The sequence below is a fragment of the Physcomitrium patens genome, chromosome 22 (genome assembly GCF_059467195.1).
Source record: "Physcomitrium patens ecotype Gransden chromosome 22, ASM5946719v1, whole genome shotgun sequence".
NCBI lineage: Eukaryota > Viridiplantae > Streptophyta > Bryopsida > Funariales > Funariaceae > Physcomitrium > Physcomitrium patens.
This window is the reverse complement of record NC_143431.1, coordinates 12847289-12874585: the sequence shown is the minus strand read 5'-3', so window position 1 is coordinate 12874585 and position 27297 is coordinate 12847289. Positions and strand designations below refer to the sequence as shown.

General features: G+C 40.5%; 4 protein-coding genes and 1 pseudogene across 8 annotated transcripts; 2 read left to right on the top strand and 3 right to left on the bottom strand.

Moving 5' to 3' along the window:
- Positions 1 to 473: 473 nt before the first annotated feature.
- On the top strand, positions 474 to 2602 carry LOC112274912 (ketol-acid reductoisomerase, chloroplastic-like; annotated as a pseudogene). Its single transcript, XR_016500034.1, has 6 exons — positions 474 to 615; positions 1025 to 1109; positions 1302 to 1501; positions 1715 to 1870; positions 1981 to 2426; positions 2511 to 2602. The product of XR_016500034.1 is annotated as a ketol-acid reductoisomerase, chloroplastic-like (transcript).
- A 1450-nt stretch (positions 2603 to 4052) lies between these two features.
- LOC112274910 (chlorophyllide a oxygenase, chloroplastic) lies at positions 4053 to 7996 on the top strand. Its single transcript, XM_024504763.3, has 8 exons — positions 4053 to 4828; positions 5005 to 5109; positions 5425 to 5730; positions 5843 to 5990; positions 6275 to 6459; positions 6606 to 6718; positions 6843 to 7137; positions 7311 to 7996. Exons 1-8 carry the CDS (start codon positions 4343 to 4345, stop codon positions 7476 to 7478), a joined length of 1806 nt encoding a protein of 601 aa, XP_024360531.1. The 5' UTR covers positions 4053 to 4342; the 3' UTR covers positions 7479 to 7996.
- An 867-nt stretch (positions 7997 to 8863) lies between these two features.
- LOC112274911 (uncharacterized) lies at positions 8864 to 11267 on the bottom strand. The gene is made up of 4 exons (XM_024504765.3): positions 9898 to 11267; positions 9629 to 9701; positions 9396 to 9506; positions 8864 to 9246 (listed from the first exon to the last, which is right to left on the bottom strand). Exons 1-4 carry the CDS (start codon positions 10599 to 10601, stop codon positions 9196 to 9198), a joined length of 939 nt encoding a protein of 312 aa, XP_024360533.1. The 5' UTR covers positions 10602 to 11267; the 3' UTR covers positions 8864 to 9195.
- A 4115-nt stretch (positions 11268 to 15382) lies between these two features.
- On the bottom strand, positions 15383 to 18537 carry LOC112275177 (uncharacterized). Of its 2 annotated transcripts, XR_016499945.1 has the most exons (7): positions 18398 to 18537; positions 17578 to 18025; positions 16919 to 16993; positions 16599 to 16687; positions 16382 to 16458; positions 16100 to 16181; positions 15383 to 15905 (listed from the first exon to the last, which is right to left on the bottom strand). XR_016499945.1 is itself a non-coding variant. In XM_024505293.3 (6 exons), the coding sequence occupies exons 1-6, from the start codon at positions 17734 to 17736 to the stop codon at positions 15817 to 15819; spliced, it is 579 nt and encodes a 192-aa protein (XP_024361061.2). In that variant the 5' UTR covers positions 17737 to 17795; the 3' UTR covers positions 15383 to 15816. The 2 variants fall into 2 exon arrangements, 1 of the variants encoding a protein (XP_024361061.2); XM_024505293.3 differs by lacking the exon at positions 18398 to 18537 and having other exon boundaries at positions 16382 to 16466; positions 17578 to 17795.
- A 219-nt stretch (positions 18538 to 18756) lies between these two features.
- LOC112275175 (uncharacterized) lies at positions 18757 to 26611 on the bottom strand. Of its 3 annotated transcripts, none has more exons than XM_024505290.3 (21): positions 26307 to 26611; positions 25819 to 25862; positions 25587 to 25650; positions 25196 to 25310; positions 24922 to 24989; positions 24588 to 24685; positions 24084 to 24252; positions 23645 to 23852; positions 23355 to 23475; positions 22869 to 22978; positions 22409 to 22498; positions 22027 to 22155; positions 21702 to 21838; positions 21413 to 21484; positions 21170 to 21319; positions 20818 to 20886; positions 20596 to 20641; positions 20105 to 20367; positions 19762 to 19957; positions 19371 to 19597; positions 18757 to 19226 (listed from the first exon to the last, which is right to left on the bottom strand). In XM_024505290.3, exons 1-21 carry the CDS (start codon positions 26343 to 26345, stop codon positions 18951 to 18953), a joined length of 2691 nt encoding a protein of 896 aa, XP_024361058.1. In that variant the 5' UTR covers positions 26346 to 26611; the 3' UTR covers positions 18757 to 18950. The 3 variants fall into 3 exon arrangements, with proteins under 3 accessions (XP_024361058.1, XP_090102166.1, XP_024361059.1); XM_090246040.1 differs by having other exon boundaries at positions 25196 to 25336; positions 26307 to 26580; XM_024505291.3 differs by having other exon boundaries at positions 25196 to 25303; positions 26307 to 26567.
- Between the last annotated feature and the right edge of the window lie 686 nt (positions 26612 to 27297).

Sequence of the window (27297 nt, the reverse complement as noted above, 5' to 3'; positions counted from 1 at the left end):
AATTTAAACGGTGTACACGTAACACAAGAAGTTAAATAAAGGTAAATAGAACTCAAATAAGAGGCTGTAGGAAGGCCCCATATCTGTGCTCGGTGGTAGGGCATATCCTCCAAACCCGTGGCAAAGAAGAGCTATCCGCCGCGTCTTCAAGCACTCTTGGCGCTCTGAGTTCTCCGCCTGTGTTATGCCCATTTGCGAACCCAAATTGAGTTCTAGGGCATGTTTTTCGCATCGAAGTGGCTGCATGGATTGGAGTTTCGCAGGTTGGGAATTGGCGTATGGGTGTGATTTAGTCGAGGGTTTTGAAGAATCATAGCAGCGATGGATCTCTGCCGCTGCCACACCCTTCACTTCTGTGACCTGCAGCTGCACTCAGATGGTGGAAGCCCTGGTGCCAAGATGGCCTCCTTTGCAGGGTTGAGGAGAGTGGCGTTCTCGCTAAAGCTTGAGAAGAGCTTGAGGAATGCCTTGGTAGCTGTGTCGTCCCGAAGGCGTGGCGGTGCCATGACTGCCAGCATGGTAGCAACGTCGACTGTGTGAGATGCTGATGCTGATGCTGTGTTCCAGTCTGAGATCTTCTAAAAGCAGGAGAATACCCCTGCCAGGCACGATGAGGTAGGTGGGCATAAAGACAGAAATTGAATGGAGTGGTGGTGAAGTGGACGTCTTGATTTTGAAGTCGGAGTGGTTTTGTTGTTCCACCCAGTTGAATCTCATGGAAATGATGTTATGGTTATTGTACTCTTTCTGTTGTTATCACATTACAATGTCAATACGAGAAGGACTTAAGCAAAGTTCCTGGATTGAAACGTTTGAGGGTTTTGAGTGTTGATGCCCAATAATTCGTGATTGCCGAAGTACTGCAGAGAATTCAGTCTTGAATGTTTAGTTAGTATGTTGTGGGTTTGGGTCAAGTTCGCCATTCAAATGCAAATGGGTCGGCATACGACTTCATGCATTCACCTGTTCGCATGTGATTTCTCCACTTGACGATGCTTCATTGCCTGTCCATTCTGTCTCCCAGTACGTAGTGCGGGAATGGGAGTGACCTGTTCCATTCGTTGCCTGAGGCTTTCAAGAAGATTGGTTTCATTGAATGGGAATCTCAAGTATGTATCAACTTTTATGTAGTGATCAATTACTGCCGTTCATTTCTAGGTCTGTGAATCTTCTCACCATGGAACTTGCATCGACACATGTTTATTTTCATACGTTTGATTGACTTACAACTATGTTGGATAGATTTGGAACTTCGAGGATGCTAGTAATGTGTTCTCATGGTGGTCTTGGGTGAAGTGCAGGCAGACAATTACCAAGTAATCTTCATAGCCATGTGCATTTTGGCTGTGCACAAGTCTTGGATGAGGAAGGCAAGAATGAATTTGAGGCAGCTTATAGCTCATCTTTCTACTCCTCTATGGATATACTGATCGAATGTTACGAGGATGTTGCTTCTGGCAACTATATCCGTAACTTTGTGTTGTCTGATCGCTAATTTTCTGTGAGTTTTCATCTATCTCAACAAATTTTTATAAGTTTTGTGTAGATATATATATATATATATATATATATATATATTCTATCCACATCCAAAAAAATTCAGTTCAAGTTTGTGATTCTGAAACCATGCGTCTCATTAACAATGATTGGAGGTTATTGTTTTGGGTTGTGTTTAGTCAAATCTTCTCTATTAACCAATTTTAATTGAATGTAGGAAAAGGAGGGTCTACCAGCTTTCCCCATGGATAAGATTGATGGGACCCGCATGTGGCAAGTTGGTGAGAAAGTGCGCTCTACATGACCAAAGGGTGACATGGGCCCACTTCATCCCTTCATTGCTGGTGTTTACTGCGCTCTTATGATGGCTCAGGTTTGTCAATACTAATCAATATTCAAGTTTTATATGTTTATCTGATTACGGTCTTTGGATAGAATTTAGTTTGCCATATCTCTCCTCTAATTTAACTTTGTAATGGACAGATTGTAGTATTGGGGAAGAAGGGTCACTTGTACTCAGAAGTGGTCAACGTGAGTTTGATGGGGGCTGTTGACTCTCATCACCCCTTCATGCACGCCTGGGGGAGTTGCCTTCATGGTGGATAACTGCTCAATTGCTCGTCTTGGTTCTCACAAATGGACGCCACGATTTGACTACATGTTCACCCAGCAGGTACATAGTTCTAGAGTGTTGCTTCCTTTCTTTTTACGATCGTGGGATTGGGATACTTCACCTTCGTCTCCCCATTATCACATCTCAGATTCGATTCTGTTATTCAGCGATTATTACATTATTTATCTTTGTATTCCTCACCGTGGCCATGGTTTGGCCAATCGTTCTTTGGAAAGTTGTACTTGTGCTCATCTCTGTTTGGATAATTTGTGTTTGGTAATGATGTTCCATGAATTTTCTCAGGCTTTACACTGCAGTAGACAATGGAGCTCCGGTCAATATGGACGTTTAGAGTGATACAGTGCAGACCCAGTTCATCACGCCATTGCAATCTGTGCAGAATTGAGGCCCAGTGTCAATCTCGGTGTTACCGAGGATGCTAATTACGTTAGGGCTGAGTTGCGACTACAGAGGGGCAACATCTGGCTTTAATGTAGATATTCAACTTGCCTACCTAAGTTTTAGATAATTTAAAGAGTGATGCTTCGCGGGGATTCTCAATGACGGGATTTTTTGAGGTTTATCGGTTGTGTATTGCGGTGGGTGAGGAATCTATATAGCTCCTTATAGATGTACCTTCACAATTGAATGAGTACTTAAACGATCAAGGCTCTGCAGGAGGTCGGCCTTCCAGGCACAAGGTGTGGACAATCTGGTTAATACTTTGTATTGTCCTCGAGCTGGGCAGTGGGAGTTTGATTCCAGGCTCTGCTCGATTAAAACGATACCAATTGCAACATCGGAGTTTTAGTGTCAGCAATCCTCATTTTTTGTGGAAGTCGAATCTGCTAATACTCGCGTACTCACTTCCATTTTAAACCTCGGTCTATGAATCGCTCTAAATATAAAGTATTTGAATTCTAACGATCCGATCTTACGAGTGGGAAGCCCCAATGATCTGAAAGGTGATATCCTGATCTTGGGGCATGAGAATGTTCAATTGAGTTCTATATCCATTGCCAGCTCAGCGGAGTGGATGGTAAAGGTGGATGTACTCTGTGTTGCTTCAAAGCATAAATCTACATCGGACAACCACGTGGACCACCGATACTCTTATAAACTTTTCAATGTGTAAAGTGTATTTCAGAATTGAAGGATGTGAACACAGAAGTGGGTGTCACCTCTAGATCACAGACAATGATCAACAGTGCAGGTCTGAATTGCAAACCATCCAAACGATCGATTGAGTATATTCTATACAATTCAGGATATCCTCAGTCGATCTAGGATATTGGTTAGTTTCAGACACTGAAACTAATGAATTTTCACCTTAAGTAACAATACGTTCTTACCTGCGTTAGATACGGGATATAAGAGACTATATTTAGTCGTGAAAAAAAAATCACAGGAAATTACACTTGAATACTTATTTAATCGAAATTGAGGAGTTTCACCTAATAAATAATTACATAGGCTAGGAATCGAAGAAGAATAATCTCATACGTCATTACAAGCCTCCGGTTCAGAATGGCATTGCATACGAGCTCACAAACGTTGGATTAATAATCTAATTTGCGTCAGAGGAAGGAGGATGATTACGAAAACAGAATACAAAGGGTGAGAGGCGAAATACAATTGGCACCATGCAAGACAAGTCTGAGCACAACCCAGTTCCGAGAACCCACAGCAAGGGCACAGCGATGGACTGAACTAAGGAATATGCGGAAGCTCATCCATCCAAGAAGCCGCAAATCTCCCTAACGCTGCAACCTGATCTCCGATTATAAAGCAGCGCCAGAAAATCTCGAAAAGAAGTTTCGTCTGGTGGATAACAAACAACAAGAATTCCCCCTCGCGCTAAGAATAGTGAGTGGGGCGTTGTGGGAGTGGGGAGGGGGGAAAATAAAATCTCGTCGAGGACTCATTTTTCTCTGACGTATGCAGCTCCAGCGAGTGTGCCAAAGCAGGTGGAAGGTTGAGAGTTCTTGTGGCAAGGGAGAGCCACCACATGTCGGAGGCAAAGCCAGCATGGCGGCCGCGGATAGGCCCCGCGGATACGATAGGGGAGTCGGAGTGAACCCGTTGCAGTCTGCTTAACAAGCTTCAGTGCGACCATCTCATCGTCTCGGGTGGGTTGGGAACCTCGAGTGGCCACATTCATTGCCGAGGTTGGATTCTTTAGGAGAAACTGGGAAGTGGGGGGGAGGAGGGGAGGTGGGAAAGTTGGATTTCATGACGCCGGGGCTAAGCTTGGCAGCGGCTCCGTCGTCCATGCGTCTGGCGGAGAAGCTGGGACTAGGGGTGTCGAACTCTGCGTTGGAGTGTTACAGCGGAGGTTGCACGTCTTCCATGGCGACGGTGTTTCATGTGAATTATGGAGCAGCTGGTAGGGCTGTGTGGACAGGAGTGGCAGGCAAGGATAGGGAGGCTTGGGGTGGAAGGCGCTATGGCCACGGGAAGGGGAAGGGTAGGAGTGTGGTGGAGTGTGTGGGGGTAAGTGGAAGTGGAAGTGGGGCGGGGGAAAGGAGGGAGCAGCAACAGCAACAGTCGGGCGTGGTGAAGTTTTTTAACGTCGAGGACCCGCGTGGAGCCGGAGTGTCGCTGAAGAAAGGCGCGTTCGATGTGAATACTGCGTGGGAGCTCCTGCGTCAGGACGTGCTGTATCTGGATTGGAAGGCCCGGCGTGACGTGCTTGCAATTGTCAATGCCCACGATAAGGTCAGATTGCAGGAGAAACCCCTCAACGCTGCTGGTTCTTCCGTTTTTGTGGTTTTTGAGGAATAGTCCTAAATTAGGCCTCACTGGCCGTGTTTGGGCAATCGAACCTATGGCTACGCTTGTAAAAGAATAGATTGTTTAGGGGAGCAGTGAGTTTAAACAATGGCTTCAAACAGGTCGTGGAAGTGCTGAACCCTCTCGTGAGAGATGTCAAATCCGTCGAAAGTCTGCGCTCGGAGCTCGCTGGATTGCAGGAAGAGCTTTCCAAAGCCCATGCCCAGGTGCGATTAACAGACCCAAATCTATCGCGTTGTGTTGGTTACTTTGTACCTCTCGTCTCTTCACTCCTCATTCATAGGGCATTGATTTGTCACTTGAAGCGAATTGCACGAGCTATGGGGAAAAAGGGATATGGCATTGGCATGTAAGGTTCTGTCGGGGATACATCCTAGTATTTGCCGATTGGTAGTCACATTTTCCAGTCGTCCTTGATTCACCCATTCGGGGTTCTATGATGCCACAACTGATGCAATGCCTTACAAGCCATCGTAAACATTATCCTGGAGAGTGACAAAGACGGTGTATCTGTGAGGCAGGTCCACCTGTCGGAGGCCAGAGTTGAACATACCCTTCGGAAGCTCGGTGAGATGGAATCTCTGGTCAATGATAAGTTGCTTCAAAATATAAACCCGAAACGAGGGAAAACTGTACCTAAAGCTGCCTCGACCATGGAACCGGTGGTAATGGGAGAGGCGGAAGCTGACATCAGTGTGCGATCCAGAGGTAGCACGTCGAGAGGAAAACCCCTCGACGTCTCTGGTCCTATGGGTCCTTATCCTGCACAGCTAAAGAATCACTGGTACCCAGCTGCCTTTTCCGCCGACATTGACGACAAAACCATGGTGATCCCCTATTCCTGCACATTATGTTTTGAATCTTTTACCAGAGGACGAACATCTTGGCAATTTGTTTAGGCGTCACGGTGGGCTGATCTTGGTATTTCTGCTTTTACAGGTACCGTTTGACAGTTTTGAAGAAGCATGGGTTATCTTTCGTGGTAAAGACGGCCGTCCAGGGTGTGTACGAGATTCTTGTGCGCACAGAGCATGTCCACTCTCGCTTGGGAAAGTTGAGGACGGGCGGATACAATGCCCTTATCATGGTGAGCTTGTTACGGTGATGCTTTTTGTGTGGTTCTTCCAAACCAGAAGTCTGCATCTAGTGTCCGAACATTGCCATGGCACTCTTGGATGAAAATACCAGCAGCAAGCAATTGTTCATGAACCCTAGCTGCAACAGTATCATTCTTATGCGGCGCCCCCATAATCTACGAGACCCCTGTATGTTAATTGTAAGAATAATTTGATGCGATAAGCATAAACAGTCACAATCAAGTGTCGTCTTGAAGAAAGGCAAGATCTCACGTGTGGGAGTTCGAGTGAACAGGATGGGAATATAACACGTCTGGTAAATGCGAGAAGATGCCGTCGACAAGACTTGTGAATGCAGAGCTAGATTCACTCCCTTGCATTGAGCAAGATGGCATGGTATGGATATGGCCTGGAAACGAAACGCCTTCAACAAATCTCCCTTGTTTGAATCCTCCATCACATTACACCATCCATGCTCAGGTGCGCTCATACCTTGCAAATGTGTTTTCTCTCTGCCCTTAGCTGTTTTCTTGATAGTGTTCAAATGTCAATCTTGAAATAAAGTCTCATCTGATGGAAGAAATCAGAAGAACGAAGTCTGATCAACACTAGGAAACGATGTCCAGATCACGATGGAGCTACCAGTGGAGCACGGTTTGTTAGTGGAAAATTTACTGGATTTGGCCCATGCACCTTTCACGCACACTACTACGTTTGCCAAGGGTTGGGAAGTGCCCAGGTAATGTGTAATCATACATGTTTCTAAACTTTCTGAAGTGCTTGGGCTCTTCCACTTTCCCCCGTTCCATTGTCCGCTGCGCATAGATGGATCATAACCATTTGGATGCATATTCTCCTTGCAGCTTTGTGAAATTCAGGACGCCAATAGCAGCTCTCTCAGGAACTTGGGACCCCTACCCTATAGCCATGGAATTCAAGCCCCCATGTATGGTGCTATCCACCATTGGGTTGGAGAAGCCTGGCAAGCTAAACGGTACTGACGTGGATGCTTGTCCCACACATCTCCACCAGCTCCACGTCTGCATGCCATCCTCCAAGGGCAAGACTCGTCTGTTGTATCGCATGGCCTTGGATTTCGCACCATACCTCAAGCATGTGCCTTTCATCAAGTATCTATGGCAGCATCTTGCCAATAAGGTATATATATTGCGAGACACACTTTGTGCATGAAAGTAAGCTGAATTGTCTAATCAACTCCTGGTTCGAATGTTGGAGACTGGTTCTAACTTTGTAATCTCTTTATTCTCCTTCTTCCTATTCCGAATGTGAAAACTTGTGGCTCCATGACCTACTTCGTGTATTCACGACAGGTACTGGGTGAAGACTTGAGACTCGTGGAAGGCCAGCAGGACCGCATGGAAAGAGGAGCGAATGTGTGGAATCTCCCTGTGGCTTACGACAAGCTTGGAGTGAGATACCGACGGTGGAGAGTAGATCTAGAGTCGGGGGACGAGAAAACTCCCTTCATGTCCGATTAGGTGTAGAGTTTTGTGGATGGTTTTGGCTTTCGCAGCCAGAATTGAATACGACTGCACGCTGGAAGTTTTGTTTGCAGGTTGAAAGGCTGGCTGCCTTTATTCTCTCGAAGGTGACGGTTGTCGCAGTCTCTCAATCATCATTCAAGTGCACCCTAGGTTGTCACATTATTGCATGGATTCCCGATACACACTGATTCGGAGACGGGTCCTCTGGCCACTGAGCAAGCAAGTAAGCGGCGACAAGCCAGCAGCAGTGTGCCTGTACAATTGTACCATGTTCTAACAAGACATAGGCCCCTCGTTCTTTTCTTCTTTTCTCACTCTCCTCTCATTCGGGATCGTAGCAGCTTTTCTAGCTTTACCAGTTTGGTGACTGAAGCAAACAGTTAGAATGATAGTGGCGGCATCTCTCTGTTTGTTGGCTGCCGCGAGTTTAGTGCGTAGAGATCCTCCTTGCCTCTACTGTTCTATTGGCATCTGTACTTGTTTCCAGGTGGAATGTCTCGGTTTCCATGTCAGATGCTTCTGTGATTAATAACTCTGGTGCTCTGCTGTTGTATAGTATTTGATCTAATCGCGTCATTTGACTTTTACGAACATGATTCGAGCGTCAGACCGGCCTGGCCACTTCCTTTCATTACTTAAAAATGTCAAATTGTGGAAATGTTATCGTACCTTTACCAGATGTGAACAATTGCAGATTGCATTTTGCAGTACAGGGGTGAGACTGGTATATTTCTGTAAACCATCTCACTCTTCTGTGTTTCACCTGAACGACGGATGTCAAAACGGAATTGGCTGGTTTTTGAGCTCTGCTGACGCTTTTAGTAGACTCTTAAACAAACTGTAAATGAGAAGTTTGTAGGGTGGAGGTGTTTCCCTCAACTATTGAATAGCTTTTCAAACCCTCATGTTTTCACTTACGTTCACAGAGAGACCATCAAATAGAATGCGTGGTGACAATTATATTGTTACTCATCATGTCACTTCGTACACCTTAGTATAATTTACGTTTTCGGTTAATTGTGGCCACAGAACTACAGCAAACCGGGGATCGTAGGATGCGTGGAAGAACAAATATTGTACAGGACAGATCAGAGAATCTGTCAAGCCTATGACAAGAAGTGAATGAGTAAGCATTTCGTTGGTTGGGAGAAGGTGTGCTACACAACGGCAATATCCAGATGTCCTTGTCGTATGGTCATGTGTTGACTGTGTAACCGGTGCGCCTGTCTATTAGTCTGATCAGTTGTAGTGAAATAAACAATCATGTTTGAACGCGCACAGTTCTTTCACAAATGACTATCTTATTTGGGTCTGGAACAGATGAGATGAACGTTACCCCGCATTCTGTGCGCGGGAAAAATCCAGAAAGTTGATGAAAATTTCCAAAAAAAGCGATTCAGTTGACACATGTTTAACCGTCCTCATATCCGAAATTTTTTAGTCCAGGGGGACAAGTACGTTGAGAACTGACATTTAAACTATACAGTGAACAAAATAGTTCGTAGTGCCAATATGATAGTTGATCACAAATAAAGTACAAAGCTGCTGCATCTTTTGTAGATCAACTCCACTTTCTCCATATTGGTAGGGAGTCCTCTTGAAGAAGGGAGAGGGACATTGAAGAACACACGGCAGCCAATTCCGGTATAAAAAATTTCGATCCAGGAACCTAACATTGATTCGACGCTATGTTATGTGTGCGCTCAAGGCCTCAAAACTGTGAAAACTTCTTGGGCATAGGTTCATCTATATGTAAAGGTACCTGCACACACACGAAAGAAAATCAGTCGTCATGAATTTATGTTAGGATACGAATTCGAAAATATGTTAGGAAGAAAACCGGACAAAACCAAAAATCAAATATCAAAAACTCGGAAAGGCTCTTCCAGCAGTTAGGTAGAGGCTGAAAACCTCGTTAAGCGGCACAAATTGCAGCTTCACAGCCGTGAATTTAGCTCCGTGAAAGCCACCGCTGTGCTTAATGCTCATCCCTGCTGCTTTCACAACGACTGATCGCAACCCCTGCAGAAACAGGAAATTTAGTAAGAAGAGAGAAGGTTAAAAGGCAAATCTCAGATTTCTGATGAAACAACCTCTAATAAATTTATCTCAGCTTAATGAATCAGTTTAATGGATCGACTTACAGGTGGATACTTCTGAATGATATGCTTCACTTGTTTCCAGGTATTATCAGCAGTCTCAAGCTCTCCTGATTCCCTATAATATCGCAGAAAGCTAATTTAGCTCGTGCAGACTTTAGAATCCAATACGACAGGCAATCTTGTTGTATCCAGTGATACTGTAAAAATAAAATTGGAAGAAAGGGCACCGCGGCGATCTACAAAACAAATATGAAGAACGTAGTGTCCAACAACGGGGAAGCGGAAGGCCAGAATTACCAGCGGAAACGTACCAGCAGAAGATGATGTTTTTCAGCTCATCTCGGAGAATCACTTGTGCTTTGAAAACACTTGGGGCGCTTGTCTTGCCCGCATACCAGATTGAAAACATCATGGGGGGACTAAGATCTAAAAATTTGTTAGAGAATGTTTGAAGACCAATGTACTGCTGCACTTTGCCCCAGTCCCACGAAGTAGCCATAACAGGTTTATCCGCAGCAGCAGGACAAGGACAACAGTCGACAGGGGGGAGCTCCCGCAACACACCGTCGCCACCACCGCGCTGGAAAACAGAGCCACCCTCGGTAGCCCAGTAGCCATAAGAGTGAGGTTCTTCGTCGCTCTCATCAACGCTACAAATGCGATCAATGATGAGCCGGTGCTTCGGCTCCCACGGCCGCAATGATTGGTGCTTGAGACGGTCGGCCTCGAGGTAGTGAATCCGCTCAAAATGTGGAGTAGCGACCAAATTAATGCCATACACAGAACCGAACAAACCCTTCCATCCGCCAAGGCATCGCATTGCATCAATTCCACGCAATCCAGAGCCCTCGCACAATTCACTCCACAAAGTCGCGTCATAGGTACAGTCCCGCCATGCTTTGCACACAAGGGCACAAGAGCTCGCAATCTGCGACGACGGCAATAGCGCAAAAATCTTTGCCAACACAACATCGGGAATACTTTCACACGTCACTCCCCCTCTCCCTCCTCCCATTGCAGGAGGATTCCAGAACCCAAGCCTACAAACCCACCTTCGCAACCAAAGTTTCCGACCTCTACTCGCTCGAAAATATGTTGAATGTATATGAATATATGAAGAGGACGATAGTCAAAAAAATCCACCAGTTCCGCCCAAACCTGAAATGCGCAGCTTGCGCGTGACGCTAGGAGGTAGCGACCGGTCTACTTAAGTCCAAGTAATCCCCGTTCACTCCGATTCCAAATCCCTTCAAAAACAATCCTACTTCCAACGACTCTGAAACGATATACGACACTCTTCAACGTAATCAGGCGATGTTGTACAAGCAAGTAGACGTCAACCGCCGAACAGAACCTCCACAGGTCAGGCCTCACTAGCTCTCTAGTATTCCCATCGACGGAAAATCCTCTACTCCGGAGCACAAACTCGGACTCGTCCGAAAAACGTCAACTAAACCACTCCTCGAGTAGAATACACAAGGCCACTTCAACAACAACAACAACAACAAAAAAAAAAAAAAAAAAAAAAAAAAAAGGTCAGAAAAAAACGTCTGAATACAGGCTAAAACTAAGACAACATCTGCGGGCCGCAACAAAACGACGACGAGGGCGCAAGAACGGTAACAAAGACGAAGGTTCAGAAGATGTATGCAAGAAGTTGAAGCAATGGCGAGGGAATCCGTAGCTCGTGTGAAGGCCAAGCTTGGCGGGAACAAGGCGGGAAACATCTTTGAACAGCACGCCACCTGGAGAGCCAACGGTGGCGGGAACTAAAGTTTGGCGCCCTCCGGAACTTCAGTCCACTCATCGTCTGACTCATCTGTACGTTGCACTGAACTGACGCTCGATACCCGGGGTGAGTAGTACCCGGATGAGCTGGGCTAGTAGGTGCAATGGTGCCTTTTGGTTCGAAGCAACTTTTCTGTTAGTATGAACGAACGTTTACGTGCATCCATCCACTTATGCAATAGAGACGTTGGGATCCCGACGCTGTGCAAGGATAGAATCCAATCCGAATCCTTCCTCGAAGCATCGGAGCTCTAGAACATTCTATAATCCCACATCAATAAGAGCACCACGATCACTCAGGTTTTAATGGAACATGAGGGTATGAAATATTACAATCAACTCACAAGGTTGTCTCAAAGGCTCTTTATATACCACAAGTCCATTTTGAAAATTTCTTCTATGGAAGCCTTGGTATTTGGATATAATATATAATGAGAAGAAGGTATAAAATGGATCTAATTGTTCTTTTATCATAAGTCTAAACATGTCTAGTTTTCATTAAATATGTCTAGTTTTATTTTTGTTTTAATCATTGTGATATATATATATATATATATATATATATAAATACATATTCAATGGTTTTTTTTTTTTTACATAATTTCACATAACTTCTCAATTTTTTCTAAAAACCACCTCTTGAAAAGAGCTCAACAAAAACTTCAAGAGATAGCATTATTTACATCATGTAGAAAAGAAAAAAACAAATCATTTCACCTTGCATTTTTTTCTTTAGGTATTTAGGTTAATTTTTTCTTAGTATGAAGCTAATTCACTAAGGCTTGTTGATTACAACTAATGAAAAGAATTAAAAGTTGTGGTCTATCACCTTGTTCTTTAATTGTAAAGATTTTCTTACTAAGTTGGAAGCAAGATAGATTGGATTCTTTATTACTTTATGATTAATCTTCTTAAAGAAGGTTGATGTCCTTACTTAAGTTGTATCAAATTCACTTCCAAATTACTTTTTCTTCCTAAAAAGTCTTGGTTATATCTTTTTAAGCCTTTGGTATGTATAATTTTTTATAATATGCACTACCTTCTTTAAGAATTGATTGGTAATTTAGGAAACCATATTGTTTGTTATAAATCAATTGTATCTAAATAAACAAGATATTGAAGAGTGTGCTAAGTCATTTCATTGTCCACAATTTCAATACAATATTCTCTTTGAAGATATATTTTTTTTTTGTAGCCAAGTACTTGATGTGGTCCATTTAATATTTTGTTTGTGCAAAATAATAAATGATTAAAACCTTACAATATATCCATCTTTTAACAATTAAGATAATATTAAGAGTATTATAAGATTAATTTTTAAGATGAAGTGAACATAAATAAGAATTATGTCAATAGGAGAGATAATTTACATTGTATTACTCTTACATTGTAATATATTTATATCAAAGAAGAAAATTAGTATTAATTCCTTAAATCGACTTATTTTTTAATTAAATTTGTAGTTAAAACAATAAAACCAAACAAAAGAAAAGACAAACAAATAAATTATGATTTACTAAATTAATTTTTAAAGTAAGAAAATTATAATAAAATTATAGAATATAATATTTAAAATTTTAACCTTTATTCAATGATATATTAGCAATATTCTATATGTTATATAAGAGGTGAGAATAAATAAAATATCTATAAATATTATATATATATATATATATATGCACACATAATTCAAAGTATTAATCTTATTATGTAATTGGATATTTTTAATAATTTTTTATGTCTATTATATAGTTTAAAAAATTAAATCTATAATCATAACTTTATAGCAATCTACAAAAGAATTTTTACTGGAACACAACTCTTCTAAATTATTATAACTATTCCAACTTATGCCACTACTAAAGAAAATATTTTTGTTATGATAATATAACTAGTAACCATTGTTGTTACATGCAATAACATTCTAAAAACACAATAATTTTACAAATTGGCATTAATACAACATTATTAATTGAATTGATATAACCACATTAATAAATAAAATTTCCAATAGCTTTGTTAAACCCTATTACAAAACCATTGCTATAGCTTCTCACTGGTCAAAAGTAGTGTTATACTTGTCCATTTACATACCTGAATTTTATCTCTGCTATTCAATTAATAGATTAAATTCTAAAGAATATATATTCATTATTATTTTTATTATTTTAAAGTAGCAATTCGATAAGGTCAATAAATCTAATATCAATTTTAAACAAGTATCTCTCTCTCTCTCTCTCTCTCTCTATATATATATATATATATATACATATATATATAATTTTTTATTTATTATGTGAAACCATTTTATCAAAGATCTGTCTTAAAAAAAATAAATATAATTTATTTGGAATTTTTAATCCAAGAAATAAAATTCGAAATAATATTTTCTATTATTAAATAGAAGTTATTTAATAAGATTATTAATCTATCTTCATAATTTTTTTATAATCTTTAACTTTGTATATTTCAATTATTATCTTATAAATAATTGATGTTAAGAAAATATTATATTATTAATTATATTAAGTCAAAATAATATAGATATTATAATTAGAGATTATTTTTTTTAAGAGAAATAAATACCAATATTAAAAATTTGATTTGATTGAAGAATAAAAAGAAATCATTACTTGAATTGCCTTAAAATTTGTATGGACAAGACATATGCATTTTTTGCCTTGTCTCCTAACTATACTATAGTAACTATATTTTAATGAAGCTCCTAGGGGAGGTTTAAAGATCTATGAAACATTTAAAAGAAACTAAAAGAGTCTTTTATGGAAATCTTTAAAAGACTATTAAAGATCCTAAAAAATTATAAAAGACTATAGAAGCTTTAAAAATCCAAAAAGTATTTTTGAAAAATCTTTACAATAATTAAATCTTTAATAAGATGTGAGAAGTTTTTAAAGAAAAATGAATATAAGAAATTGCTAGATAGACATCTCTCTTTTATTGCATAGACACCCCTCTCCCCATGTGCCAAATATCCCTTCATATTCACAATAAAATGCTTTTTACATTAAAACCTTTTGGGATAAATTTACAAGAAAAGATTTGTGTATTCTAATTTTTTAAATATATATATATATATATATATATATATGTATATAAGGTAATTGCATATCATGTATTTTGTCCAAGAATTATACTTTTGTACAAATAATGAAATGTTTAGGATTTTGATTATATAATAAATTTTATATTTTATTTCTTTAATCCATATTATAGAATTACAAAGTAATCATTGCAACTACAAACATAAATTTTGTTTATTTATTTTAATATTTATAATTTACATTCACATGTGGATCTCTATTAGTTTGCTTTAAAAGAAATTAAATGAATGAATTCTTTTATATATATATATATATATATATATCCACACTAGTCTAGATGCCACTAAATACAAGCATCATGCAAAGTATATTCTTTATTCAAAGATTTTTATAAATTTACTGAAAATTGATGGATTTTAGTTTTTTATTTATAAAACTACTCAATTTATAAGCTATTTAGTATTTGATTAAAGAATTATTTAGAACATGGAAACCTCTCCTTTACATAGTTCACAATAAATCTGATGCTGAAGTACGTGGTGGGACGTTACATGTCTCAAGATGAATGTTTAATATTGCTGCAGTTTGATTTTGCTAAAACTGTACATTCATCTTAACCTATTGGAAGATGAGTTCAACCGAGTGCTTGTGTTCGCTTGGATTCCATTAGAAACTCAACACCCACTTCAATACATTTGCAAGAAAATGAAAGCTAACTTTGGATCCCAAATTTTCTTTCGAATGCTCAAGTATTGTCAACACTAATTTATTCCACACTCACCGACATCGTTTTTACTTATCAAATTAAATTTGTAACGTTCTGTTAATGAGTACACAAATTGTGAACACATTGCGAGTTCTGAAATTATGATGCTTATGCTTGATATTCATTTCATCGACTATTGAATGCAATGCATTAATTTAGGAGGTTGCAAAGAAGCATATATTTTACCTTAGATAATCCTCAATAAATTTTCATTTAGTATTTCAATGACACACCAAAATAAATAGGATTGTTGGGCTATGGTAAGGCGTTGATTTATGTCAATGCTCCACCCAAGCCTAAAGGATTCCATGGCTGGGCTTATGCAGCGATGAACCCGGGTTCAAAATTCACAGGATTGATAACAAGTTGACATCTTGTACTCCATCCCACAGCACCGAGTGGCGTGCTAAGCCTTCTCCTGTGTAAAAAGCCTCTCTCTCTCTCTCCTCTCTCTCTGCCATTAGTTCTCCAAGATCTGATAGCACTAGTACAGCTTTCGTTGGAACTGGCGCTTATAGTTACTTGCACAGGATCTTGACTTTGTCTCGTCCTCCAAACACACGACTGGCTACAGAATGCTAGCAAGTCTTTTAAATCTCACTGCATGATGCATGTTATACTACCTTGGCTACCTTGCGAAACTCTTTCTGAAAAGTTACAGGGCATTGCATCTCCTGCCAGCTGATTGGCACCATCTGTGCACCTGAACACAGACATGTGTTTGAATCAGTCTTCTTTTATAGTTTGTATACCTACATCACCACCCGTACTCGAGCACTGCCAGATGGGAATATTACCACTTGAAATTTGATTAATTAGTTAATTAATTTTCAACAATAAATGAATAAGACTACGTAAGGTCACCATGCTGACTCAAAAATAAACCAGAAAGCTTACCAGCGTCGCTGGTTGCAGATACGACGCCCAACTCGTTCTTGGCAGTGGAAAGGAAGTAGGCTCGAGCATCTCCAAGCGAAAGCTGCAGAGTTTCATGGTTAAGGACACCTTATCATGCCCAATCACATCATTTTACACTACTCTGGCCCCAGAAAAGTATAGCAGAAGACATACAACAAACAAGGCATGAAGCACAAGCTCACGCTTGCGTGAGCTTCAACGACGTGGACAGTAGTATATGAGTCTAAGAAAAGGAAAGACAACAGTATTAATAAAGGATACAACTTCCGCCCTTATGATATCACCAGGTCGAAATGATAGGTGCATGTCCACCTTATCTATCTCAGTTGCTCGCACATCTTGTTGCCTACATCCAGAATCAGTACATTGTTCCATAGAAGTATTCCGCACACTTGACCTCATAAGTTCAAAGCTTGTCTTGAACAATCCTAGCAAAAAAAAAAAAAAAAAAAAAAAAAAAAAACAGATATAAGGATACCTGACAAGGCCTCTGAATTTCTCCTTAACTGCCCTCGTCCCCACACATAGAATGTCCGCGATTGCTTGTCTTGGTTGTACCTTCCTAATCTGCAGCGTACATGTATCATTGTCAAGGTAATAAACTCACCTCTCCACCTCGAGTCTCTGAAAAAGATTCTGGGAGAATGTGATGGTCTTCTCTTCAGTGGTTTGATTACCGCAACCATTACGAAGACGTCTAGAATCCCAAGATGACACTGTTTCCAGAGATGATCACCCAGCGACAAGGGCTCCACATGTATATCAGATACCAAAATTGAGAGGACTGAAATCACAAACCTTGGCAGTGACCTGTGCACCAGGTCCTGGTACTGCTCCTTGTTCTTTCTCCCTGCTAACCTCTATGATTGGCCTCTGCACATGTTACGAAAGCGTGATGAGCGATAGAACGCATTCCAATCGGTGTTGAACCCATTAAATGTGCTCTCATTAAAGAGAGATTCGCAACATCAACTGCATATTGGATGGATACATGTCATCCAATAGGGCAAAACAAATTCGCGATCCTCGGTTACAGCTGACGATAATCCAAACCTAGCTTTATCAATTGAACACAGAGTTCTACACTTGAGACCATTACTTTGGAATTAGGAGGAAACAACTCTGTTTACGACCTAAAACCTGATATCCGTTCCCCTGCACTCTAATCCCTCTCATCTCCAGTCGGGCGAAATCTTTCTTGCAAATTTCTCTTCTGTCTCCTAACCATGTCCTGTACCAAAAAAAAAAAAAAAAAAAAAAAAAAAAACTCCCTAGAATCCTTGACAAGCAATGCAACGATCTCCTACCTCTGCCACCATCCTTAAACCCCTAAAACCCCAGACGAAATGTCGCTTTTCACATATTTAACACCAAAAGGATGCAATGAATGGGATTTTATAAGGTTTGAAACAAATTATTCAGAAGATGAAGACACCACAGATTGCGTAATCCGGTACCTGATCGGGAGCGTCAGGGGAGGGTGGAACGACCCTTTGGAGGCCGACAACAGATGACACCACATTGCCGCCCCATGCATAGGTTCCAGGCCCAGGTGCGTAAACAGCAAGGGAGCCCAGAACCTCGCCGGGCGTGGAAAACACCTCGATGGAGCTCATAGAAACGGCAGCGAATGCAAACGAGCTCCCACGTTCTGCAAAAATTGTGAAGAAGACGAAGAAGACGAAGAAGCAGCAGCAGTGGCCGCGGTTCCGGAGCAAGGTTTGGGGAGGAAGACCATCGGCACGGTCCCGCGTGCCGATTCCTTTCACCGTGAAACGCTCCCATGACCGTCTCCTGGGACCACGCTGTTCCCTTGACCGCGGCGGCTTCGTCATAGAGACGAGAGTTTTCATTCGTTCCACATTCATCCTCAACTCTGTTCATTAGGTGTTGTTCATATCCTGTCTATAACATCAAACTATAGTCATTCTATATGAAAAACCCAGTAAGGGATTTTAAGACGTATTAAATATAAATGGAAAAACCCTGCAGAAGGTATTTCTGTTTTAAAAAAAAAAATTAAGAAGGAAAAGTTACTGCTGCATGGAAAACAAGTAAAAGTGAAATTATTTTTGAAAATCTACAATACCTTGTTTTGGTTGAGATCAGGTGCAACAAAACATGTAAAAAATCCATAAAAATCATAAATCTTAAATTGTGATTACTACTTCGAAACACACCATGGTGAAAACTGAAGGGGCAAGGAGGATAATAATAACAACAAATGCTATTTATTACACTGCGAATAATAAAATCAAGTCACTGACAACTGCATACCATGAAGGACTCTCATGTTTTGATTTGATGTCATTATCCTTCAAGCTTTGCTGAAATGTAGAAACACAAACATACTCTCTAATTTTCACTTCCATTCAGCACCAACTGAATTCGTGATGGTTTGTTCAGTTGGAGTGGATACTATTTATTGCACATAGATTCAATGCACTCTCTTTTCTCAAACCTTGCAAATCTACATAAAGCTACAACCAAAGGTTAGTATATGTAAGCCACAATACAATTGCGAATGGCATGTTCAGTAACGAAACTTGAAAAGACAATGCCACCGGTAATGGTAATTTAACTACCCAACATTACAAGCTGTGTTCACAGCTTGTTTCTTGACTGCTAAACCAATACACAGTAGAAAATTCGTTGTTTTTATCAGTGGTGATTAAATTCTCCGGACAGTAATAATACATTGTAATTATACTAGGCGTCCGTGTTAAACGAATACCACAAAAAAATGGTAAAAATGTGCCTACTTGCAATCCTCTGCACCGTTGAGCTATTACAGATTGTAAAATGGGAAGAATCTTTACAATGACACAAACTAGTCAATGGATGCTACTACATGAGCTACTTGTATTTCGTTTAAGGTACCATGTACATACATTCTATGAGAATACACTTGTTCAGGTTGATGTTCTTCCAAGTCTGCTAATGTCTCTTCCAAATTACTCGGATAGAATAGAATCACCTCTCGAAAAGCAGGTTCGTGCCCATTAAGCAGATGACCCATTGATGAACTGGGTTGCCAGCTAGCATCAGAGTTCAATATAGTAAATAAGCTTGCAACTACCTTCCTTTCATCTGAAGAATCGGTGTCCTGCCAACAATAGACGTCATTTTAAGCTGTCAAATACTGCAGAAATGCATCAAAGTTGTGAATTTACAGCACCGTGATAAGTGAACTTCTGCAACGAGTTGAAACAGGGTTTTGAAGTTGCTACAAATACAGCAAATCACAAACCTTCCACCGATTTGAAGTCATCGCCTTCTCTACAAAAACTCTTGCAACAGGGACTTTGTGTGGCTCGATATGGTGGTTGATCAGAGCCGCAAGCAATCTTGGAGCACTACCCAATTTCTTTCCCAGAGATGTTGCAAGAATCACATTCTCTTCTACTCTTTGAAATACTGCACACAATTGCAGAATTTTATTTTGCCAATCAGCTGCTTCCTCAGGCGTCCTATAACCTGTTCAGAAAATCCAACATCAGTGCTCAATTATGACTTCGTTAAAAATACCCTGCTGGATGTATTTCATTCGGAGTGATCGAGATGCATAACTAAAAAATGTTGTCCTAAACAGGTGATATTTTTAGAAGATAATTTTAGAGCTGTTTCTTGACAGCACTTACCAAACTTAACAGAGTCTTCTAGAGATGGTAATACAGATTCCATAGAAGCAGACAGTTCTTCCAGCTCCCAGGTAAGGGTTGCTACCCTCAAGTTGTTTACACTGCGGTCCAATGTATGGGCTGCTACAGCAAAAGAACAGGCTAGCATCTGTGCCAGTAACAGATGTGGCCGGATTGTCTCCAAATAATGCAGAACCTGCAAATCATGCGATTCCTAATAACGTTACTACCAACACTAAACGTTCACTTCTGTACTGCAGACTTATTTGGGTTTCCCACAAAATCTTCATCATTACAAATGTGTTAAAATTTGGGGAAGAGCTTCTGGGTTGCAGCAACTTGCCTTTTCAGCTTCACGTGTGTAGTCGAAAAGAGGTTTCTGGTCAAATGCAGCACAAGCATCGACACTATCCCAGATATCAACATTATCTGGATGAGACAAAGTTTTGAGTGGCTTCCCATTCTCAGCAGCTTCATCTTGTTCTGTGAAACCAGGAAGGTATCCTTCTCCGAAATCTACAGGATGAAGCTCCTTTTCATAAGAATACCACTGCATGAAGTCTTCCAATACGGCTCCTGGGTTCGCTGCTTTGAATGCAGCCATGTCTGGAAATTTTTCCGTATTAACGATTAGAAGAATCTTATGCAGGATGGCATAGTTCAAATATATCAAATTTGACACGAAGTTGTTTCATTAATCGCATGATTTTTCACTAGCTCACAAGTTTGACACGCAAATCGATTGCAAAGAGAGGAAACAAAAGCACTATTTGCTGAATCTCGAAACAGCATACACAGTATTGATAGAACGCACACCAATCGTATGATACTAACCTGAAGCCAGTACATTACGCTGATGACGAATCCTTGTAAAATTATCCTGTAGTCAAGCACAATTGTATTAGATACGATATAACTCAAGCATGTACCAATCGTATTTTCGATTCCAAACACAACAAATGAAGCAGCACTCGAGTAAACCTACGAACTTTGAAAGGCCAGGTTTGCAGGAGAAAAAAGTGCGATTTCTTAAGAGTCTCAACCAATCAAATATACCCAATTCCGTAATGTGGATAAGGTTTGCTCACGTTCCTCCAGCATATCCTCGGTGAAGACGGGAAGTTTCTGAAACAAACAAATACCATTTCAGTCACATATCTTCAGATTGTCAGCTAAAATTTTCAATAATTTGGTATTACCATGCTTCGAACATTTTCAAACAACATAACAATCAGTTTTTTGTTGAATAACGTTTGTCCACACTTTCAAAGCTTAGAGATTTGTGCTTTGTATCACTTACTATCAGACACTCCATTGAAGACATAAAATCCTTTATTTCGATTATGAAAAAGAATCTAGAATAGCATTATACATCAGTTTGGAAATTAGGAGTAGTAGGAGCTTGGACCTGTGTGAGAGGCGCATGCAAACTCCGATTGGCTTTAAGGAGCATCAGTTTGCCCACGGGTCCAGCTGAACCCTTCCTTCCTGAATCAGGATCTTCAGAAAACAATTCTATCTTCGTACCTGTCTCTTTTGTTCCGTTCACTGTCAAATCCTGTAACATCAGCCAACATTGTAGGTTCGTGAAGCGATTCTACACCACTGATGGAAAGTGTACAGAGTTTGATGCATCAAAGAAAATATTCACCTGAACAGCATGACTGTTGTCAACCTTCTCACTAACACCTTGTAATGCTTTCTCCTCGATGCAGAGCGCAAGCTGGTGACGGAAACACTTATCTCATTAGCACACAGACGAATCCAGCATTAAGAACATCCACCTCTGCAGGTAACTATTTGTGAAGCATGCAAGGAACTTGTTGATAACTTCGTTAACAACACTTTACACAAGCAATAAGAATGTTTCAAGCAATGCATAGCAAGAATGTGTACGAAGGCATCAGTGCAATAAAGATTTGTTGTCTGCAAAGCATCACCATTTGCAGCTTTTGGTGCAATATACAAGATTCCAGATCGGGAGATCTATGCACGACAGAAACTCTGGGCAGCCGGTACCCCTCGTCCCAGCACCAGCGCACTTCTCGGACAAAGTCAATCCATAACACAGCTATAGCTGCATGACGACGCACTCATTAAAATCTTACAGACGGACTTGAAAGAAAAACTGTAGAAGACAAATTAGAACCGCTTTCACTAAACTGGCATTAGATAGAGTATAAACAGCAGAGCCGTGTCCGAAATATCTCAAAGATTATAAAAATAAAAATGACAAATGACAAATGACAACTGAAAAAAAAGTACCTCGAATATTGCAAGTGCCAAATCGGAGAGCATGAAGACAGAACCGAGAAAATAGAGAATCTGTAGGTGCTGCTTTAACACCAAGAACGCTTCTATGATTGGATTGTTCATGTTGATCTTCAAAGGATTCTGTAATAAAACCAAAATATCACGGTTTCAGCTACTAATTCTACTGGAATAGTAGGTGGATGCGAAAACAAGCTATCAAACAATGTTTGCTGAATGGTGCTTTTGACCAAGGTACATTTATTCAAGATCAAAAAGGTATGCAAAATAGGTTTCACAGAAATATACTGAATGCTAACCGCATCTGTCATTTAATGACGCCAACAAATACTCACTGCGCAGACAATCCATGGTTCTTACACAAGGAAGCCATTACCGTCCTCAAATAGATCCTTAATGACACGCTCCAAAACAGTTGGTGGTGGAACCATGTGATGATGTGTTACATGTTTGACCGATGGTGCATCTACAGCAATAGCCAGAACGATCTGTTAGTGCCAATACCTAGATTGACTTTCACATATCAATAAAATAAAATAAAATAAAATAAAATAAAAGAATTCTGAATTCCAAAGTCTGCTTATTGCAAGGTTCGCACGTCGATATCCAAAAGTGTACTGGAACCTATGCTGGTCAAATTAGAGAGGTCACATTTGGAGTGGAAGGATGAGCGCTTGAAGACTTCCAGCTGAACAGAAAGTAAATACTTCTATGAAAATGTTAATAGCACTTTGATTTTAATGAAATTTTCAATACTGTTATAACTTCAAGTAGGGCTTGAATTGCAGAAAATGAGGACTGCAGCGAGATGACTGACAAAAGGATAGTATTTGCACCAGCTGCAAACTCTTCGACAAAATGCGCTTGAGAGGACACATGAAAGGCATTGACTAAAGCTCGCAGACGTCCTGTAAAGCCAGCGGAATCATTTTCTTGTGTGGCTGTCCTGCACAGAAACGAAATAAATAAAGTGAACTGCATTAAATGACGTGCCATCATGTTGATGACAACCACAGAACAGAGGCTTGAATATGAATTAAAAGATGCGAAGATACCGCTTCTTCAATATCGATGATTAGAATGCCCTAGTTAGACGAAAGACAAAGTTTAAAAAATTCATGGCATCTCAAGTTTCGACTTACTCCCAAAAACAAATTGGAAATTCAAATCATTAAATTAGAATGCAAAGCACATGTTGGGCTAATACAATTCCATCGCAATATTGTCCATTGTCTATCAACAAAACCATAAAAATGCGTTCGTCAGAACCCGAATCTCATATTCTTTGCCACTAAATACTAACATAAAAATGTTTTACTTACTGATGCTTGACAATAGTAAGTGCCCACTTGTCAGCTTGTGTAGCTGATAGCTTTTCAAATTCTGCTGCCTCCGAGGCATCCTTTAGACTTCGTTTATTCCAGGTGCAAATCAGTTCATATCCTATTCACTCCATGCATAGCAATTCCAAATCCGAATGTCAACATAGAGATTATGTCTCGTGGTCATATTAAAAAAAGTTGACAGTGGAAAGTGTGCGTAACGAGAAACCCTTTTCTGGTGCTTAATGGAATGTAAGAATTAGAAACGGAACTATAGTTGAAAGCTATACCTTTAACAGGATCTTCCACTGAATGCCATTCAGCCCAAGCACAATCCTCATCCCAAGCCAACTCTTCCAGCATATCTCCATCATAATTTAAAATGGGCTCGGCATTTGCTTCAAAAAATTTGAAGCCTGGCATGGGTGTCCTATATGTTAACTTCATAGTAATTTCTACATCAAATTGAGAAAAGTCTGCAGGTCGTGCTCCGAACGCCTTCACACCCACATGATGCCAATATTAGGTGAAGACATTTCAACAAGTCAAGGCGACAGAGTAAACATGGATTTAACGAGTAAAAGAATCGTTCACTCGGATGGTTCGCATACACATCCCAGGATCCTTACAAAAGCAGAAATTTCAACGGACGAGTTTGTGTCTAAGTCAATGAAGTTTGAAGCTTGACAGGGACTTGGCGCACGCACGAAGCATTCGGTAATATCTTACCACTTTTGTGTTGAATATATTATATAAACCCTCTAGATGCATATATTCGACTGGGATTCGGCTCCCCAGACGGTCTGTCTCATATCGCATACTGAAGGTTTTGGTTCCCCTGATACCATAATACGCTTTGCGTGTCGGGTCATGTACAGGGACAAAAGCTGGCAAGTCACTACCAAGACAAAACACTCTGTTACTATTGTTAACCCTCTGACAGTGTCAAAACGATGCACCGGATTCTTGAGCAATCACTAGTCACTAATTTTGCAGTTAATAAAGCCACAGGGAGACCAAAATATCGTCACATGCAGCAATCAAAAAAAAGACTACTAGAATGATTAAGAGCTGCAGTGATGAAATTTCATCAGTATCTGTAAATTATAAGGTGGAACCCTAATTGTTTCCTCTGCGGTGCCCAAATTTAAAGATGAAAAATTCAAAAAGGAATATAAATAAGCAGTTTTATATCCAGATATTCTGTAAAAGGGATTATGGGTCGAGAAGTACCTGCCACAGTTTGATAGAGCGATAGCTAAACTACTCAAGAGAAAGGTCGCTTCTGGAGCATCCAGCACCATCCCACTCATGCTCATGGGTGAGATGACCTGCATCCAGCAACATAGTCAGATGCTCATCTTCTTGTGCTCCAGAAAAAATCTCTGCTAGGTTCTACCCACAGTCCCACTTCAGCAGTAGGGTATGTTTGAGATGCATGGTGGCAAGCAGATACTCAATGACGATGACTTGATTAGTAGCTAAAGCACTTGACAGCCCTCACTACACGTACAAGGTGACCAGCCACTTCAGCATGGAGTTGGTGAGTAAGAAATAAGAGACAAACCAAAAAATCCACAACTCCGAAAGAAAGTTGCAAGGGATGTAAACCGTCGGTCCATTCTTCCCTGTTACCTGCAAATACCAGGCCAAATCACATTATCGTCTGCCTACCTGAGTTTTAAGAGGAGGAAATCTGTGTTCGCAGTCAGATGTGATATGTGGTGAACAGGAGTATGATAAATGTTCATGCGACCCGCTTGATTCGTTTCAAATAATTGAATATGATATTTCTGCATCTGTGACCCATTATCACACAAGCTCACGAATTGAACACTCACGCTTCTGATCGTCAGGCTCGAAATAGAAATCAATGCCATAGTTTTTGGAGCCATAAGGCAGCTCTTCGTGAACTTTATGGAGCCCAAGTGCGCCTTCGACCTCTGTACCTGAATGCTATTCCACCAAAGATATGTCTAGGTCTGAAGTCAAAATATTGAAGTGTCCTAGTAAAGGAAAATCTAGACACGATTTTGTGGCAGTACCAGACTTGACAAGTAGCCCTACATGTTCAGATCTTTGATTGCATATGCACACAATGTCGACATGGTAAATTTCTCAAGTCAATCCATCAGTTTCTAGAACCACAGGCTGTCCCAAATGACTGCATCTAAATAGTCTGAGTCGCCATTTACATTACAAAGTCTACTTATAATCATTACTGTAACTCACCATAAGCTCGGACACCGAAGCGGCTTGCCATTCCCGTAGAATTTCCTCTGTTCTCGCAATAAACCTAAAAAACGAAGAAATAGCCTCAATAGTGGAACTTGCAGAATTGTATAGAGAACCCCTCGTGAACAGCCACCTTGAACGTGGACCCTACTGGCAGTAAAAATTTCAAAATCCAAATCCGTCACATCAAGTCAGTGTTTAAAATTCATAATCGTGAGATTAGACTTACCTTTCCCACGGCGACGCTATCGTAAAGTCGTCAAAACCCTCCATCTGTTGCCGAAACGACAACATTGTCATGATTCACATCATAGCATAGCATAATTCACAAACACTTTGTGACCCTTGAGTACCAGGCAAGCTACCAAGCCAAACTCCAAATCCACAACATACGTCACGCTAAATATTTTACGAAAACCATCTAAAAATCCTACCCCCAAACTCCATCCAATGCTCAGCAGCAGAATTCATCAAAGACCTCCACTCCATGGTTGATGACTGCAGTGGTGCAATCAATCACACACACCGTTCGAAATCTTCAAGAACAAATACAATTGCAGTAAAAAAAATTAAAATATGTAACAAACGTTACTAGCAATGGGGGGGGGAGGGGGACGAGAGAGTCACTCAAATACTCAACCAAAAGCTTTCTTCACAAGACATTTGCATCCAATCGACATCACAAAGCAACACGCCACGAAGTTCGAGCTCGCTCACATCATCCTGCAGGTCCGAATCTTTCCGTTGCAGATCCATCCAGGCGGGCAAGACTGGCAATTGACACTCCTCTCCAACGACGGATCAGCACCTCTCTTGACACCCAGATTGGCAACCACGCTGGTACATGGCATCATCTAAGGCCTCAAGGAACGCCGCGTCTCTGCAACTCTCGGCTCATATAGCTTGTGGGTGTGGCAGGACTCAGCGTGGAGCGCACATTGCGAGGCTCTGGCGCACATTTGAGACGTTTCGGAACGAGACCCACGACGAGGAATCTGTTGTTGTGCAGAGGCTTCCTTGCTTGCAAGAAACTCCCCCCGCAACGCCTCTCGCTCTCTCTCTATCTCTCTCTCTCTCTCTCTCGCTTCTTTCCCTTTCCCTTTTCTCTTTTACTTTCTTAGGCCTGATTTCTTTCCACAGCCGATCGTTCTTTCCACGGCCCAGTTTTCTTTCCACAACCCGGTTTCTTTCCCCTTTGCCCGCCTTCCCATGAACCATTGTCCCGCATGGTGCCCGGAAAGAAAACTTTCGTGAGAGGGAATATTTTGTACACAGAGAAGAATCGACAGCAAGGGGATTTTATATTAACAATTAGCGTAGGTAATAAAATGATTAGAGTGGGAGATGGGTTTGTGAGGGAAAACATTTTAAAAATTAAATAAGGAGCACACTGTACTAATGTTGCTTCATCGTAAATGTTTCTATGAAGGATTAAATTAACAACATTTTTTTTACTAAAAGCAAGGTGTATTGCTACAACTTTTTTCCTGTGCATTTGGATCCAAATATAGAATATCTACAAACTTCATTACAAATCTTCTAAAGTTGCAAGGATATGATGCAATTTTGACGATGGTTGACCACTTAAGTAAAGTCCTCTCCATGATACCAACTAATAGAATAATTTAAACTATAAAATTACAGAAACATTTTCACCGTTTCATTGAAATTTTATAGACCAACTTAATAATTGTGTCAAATTAAGAAT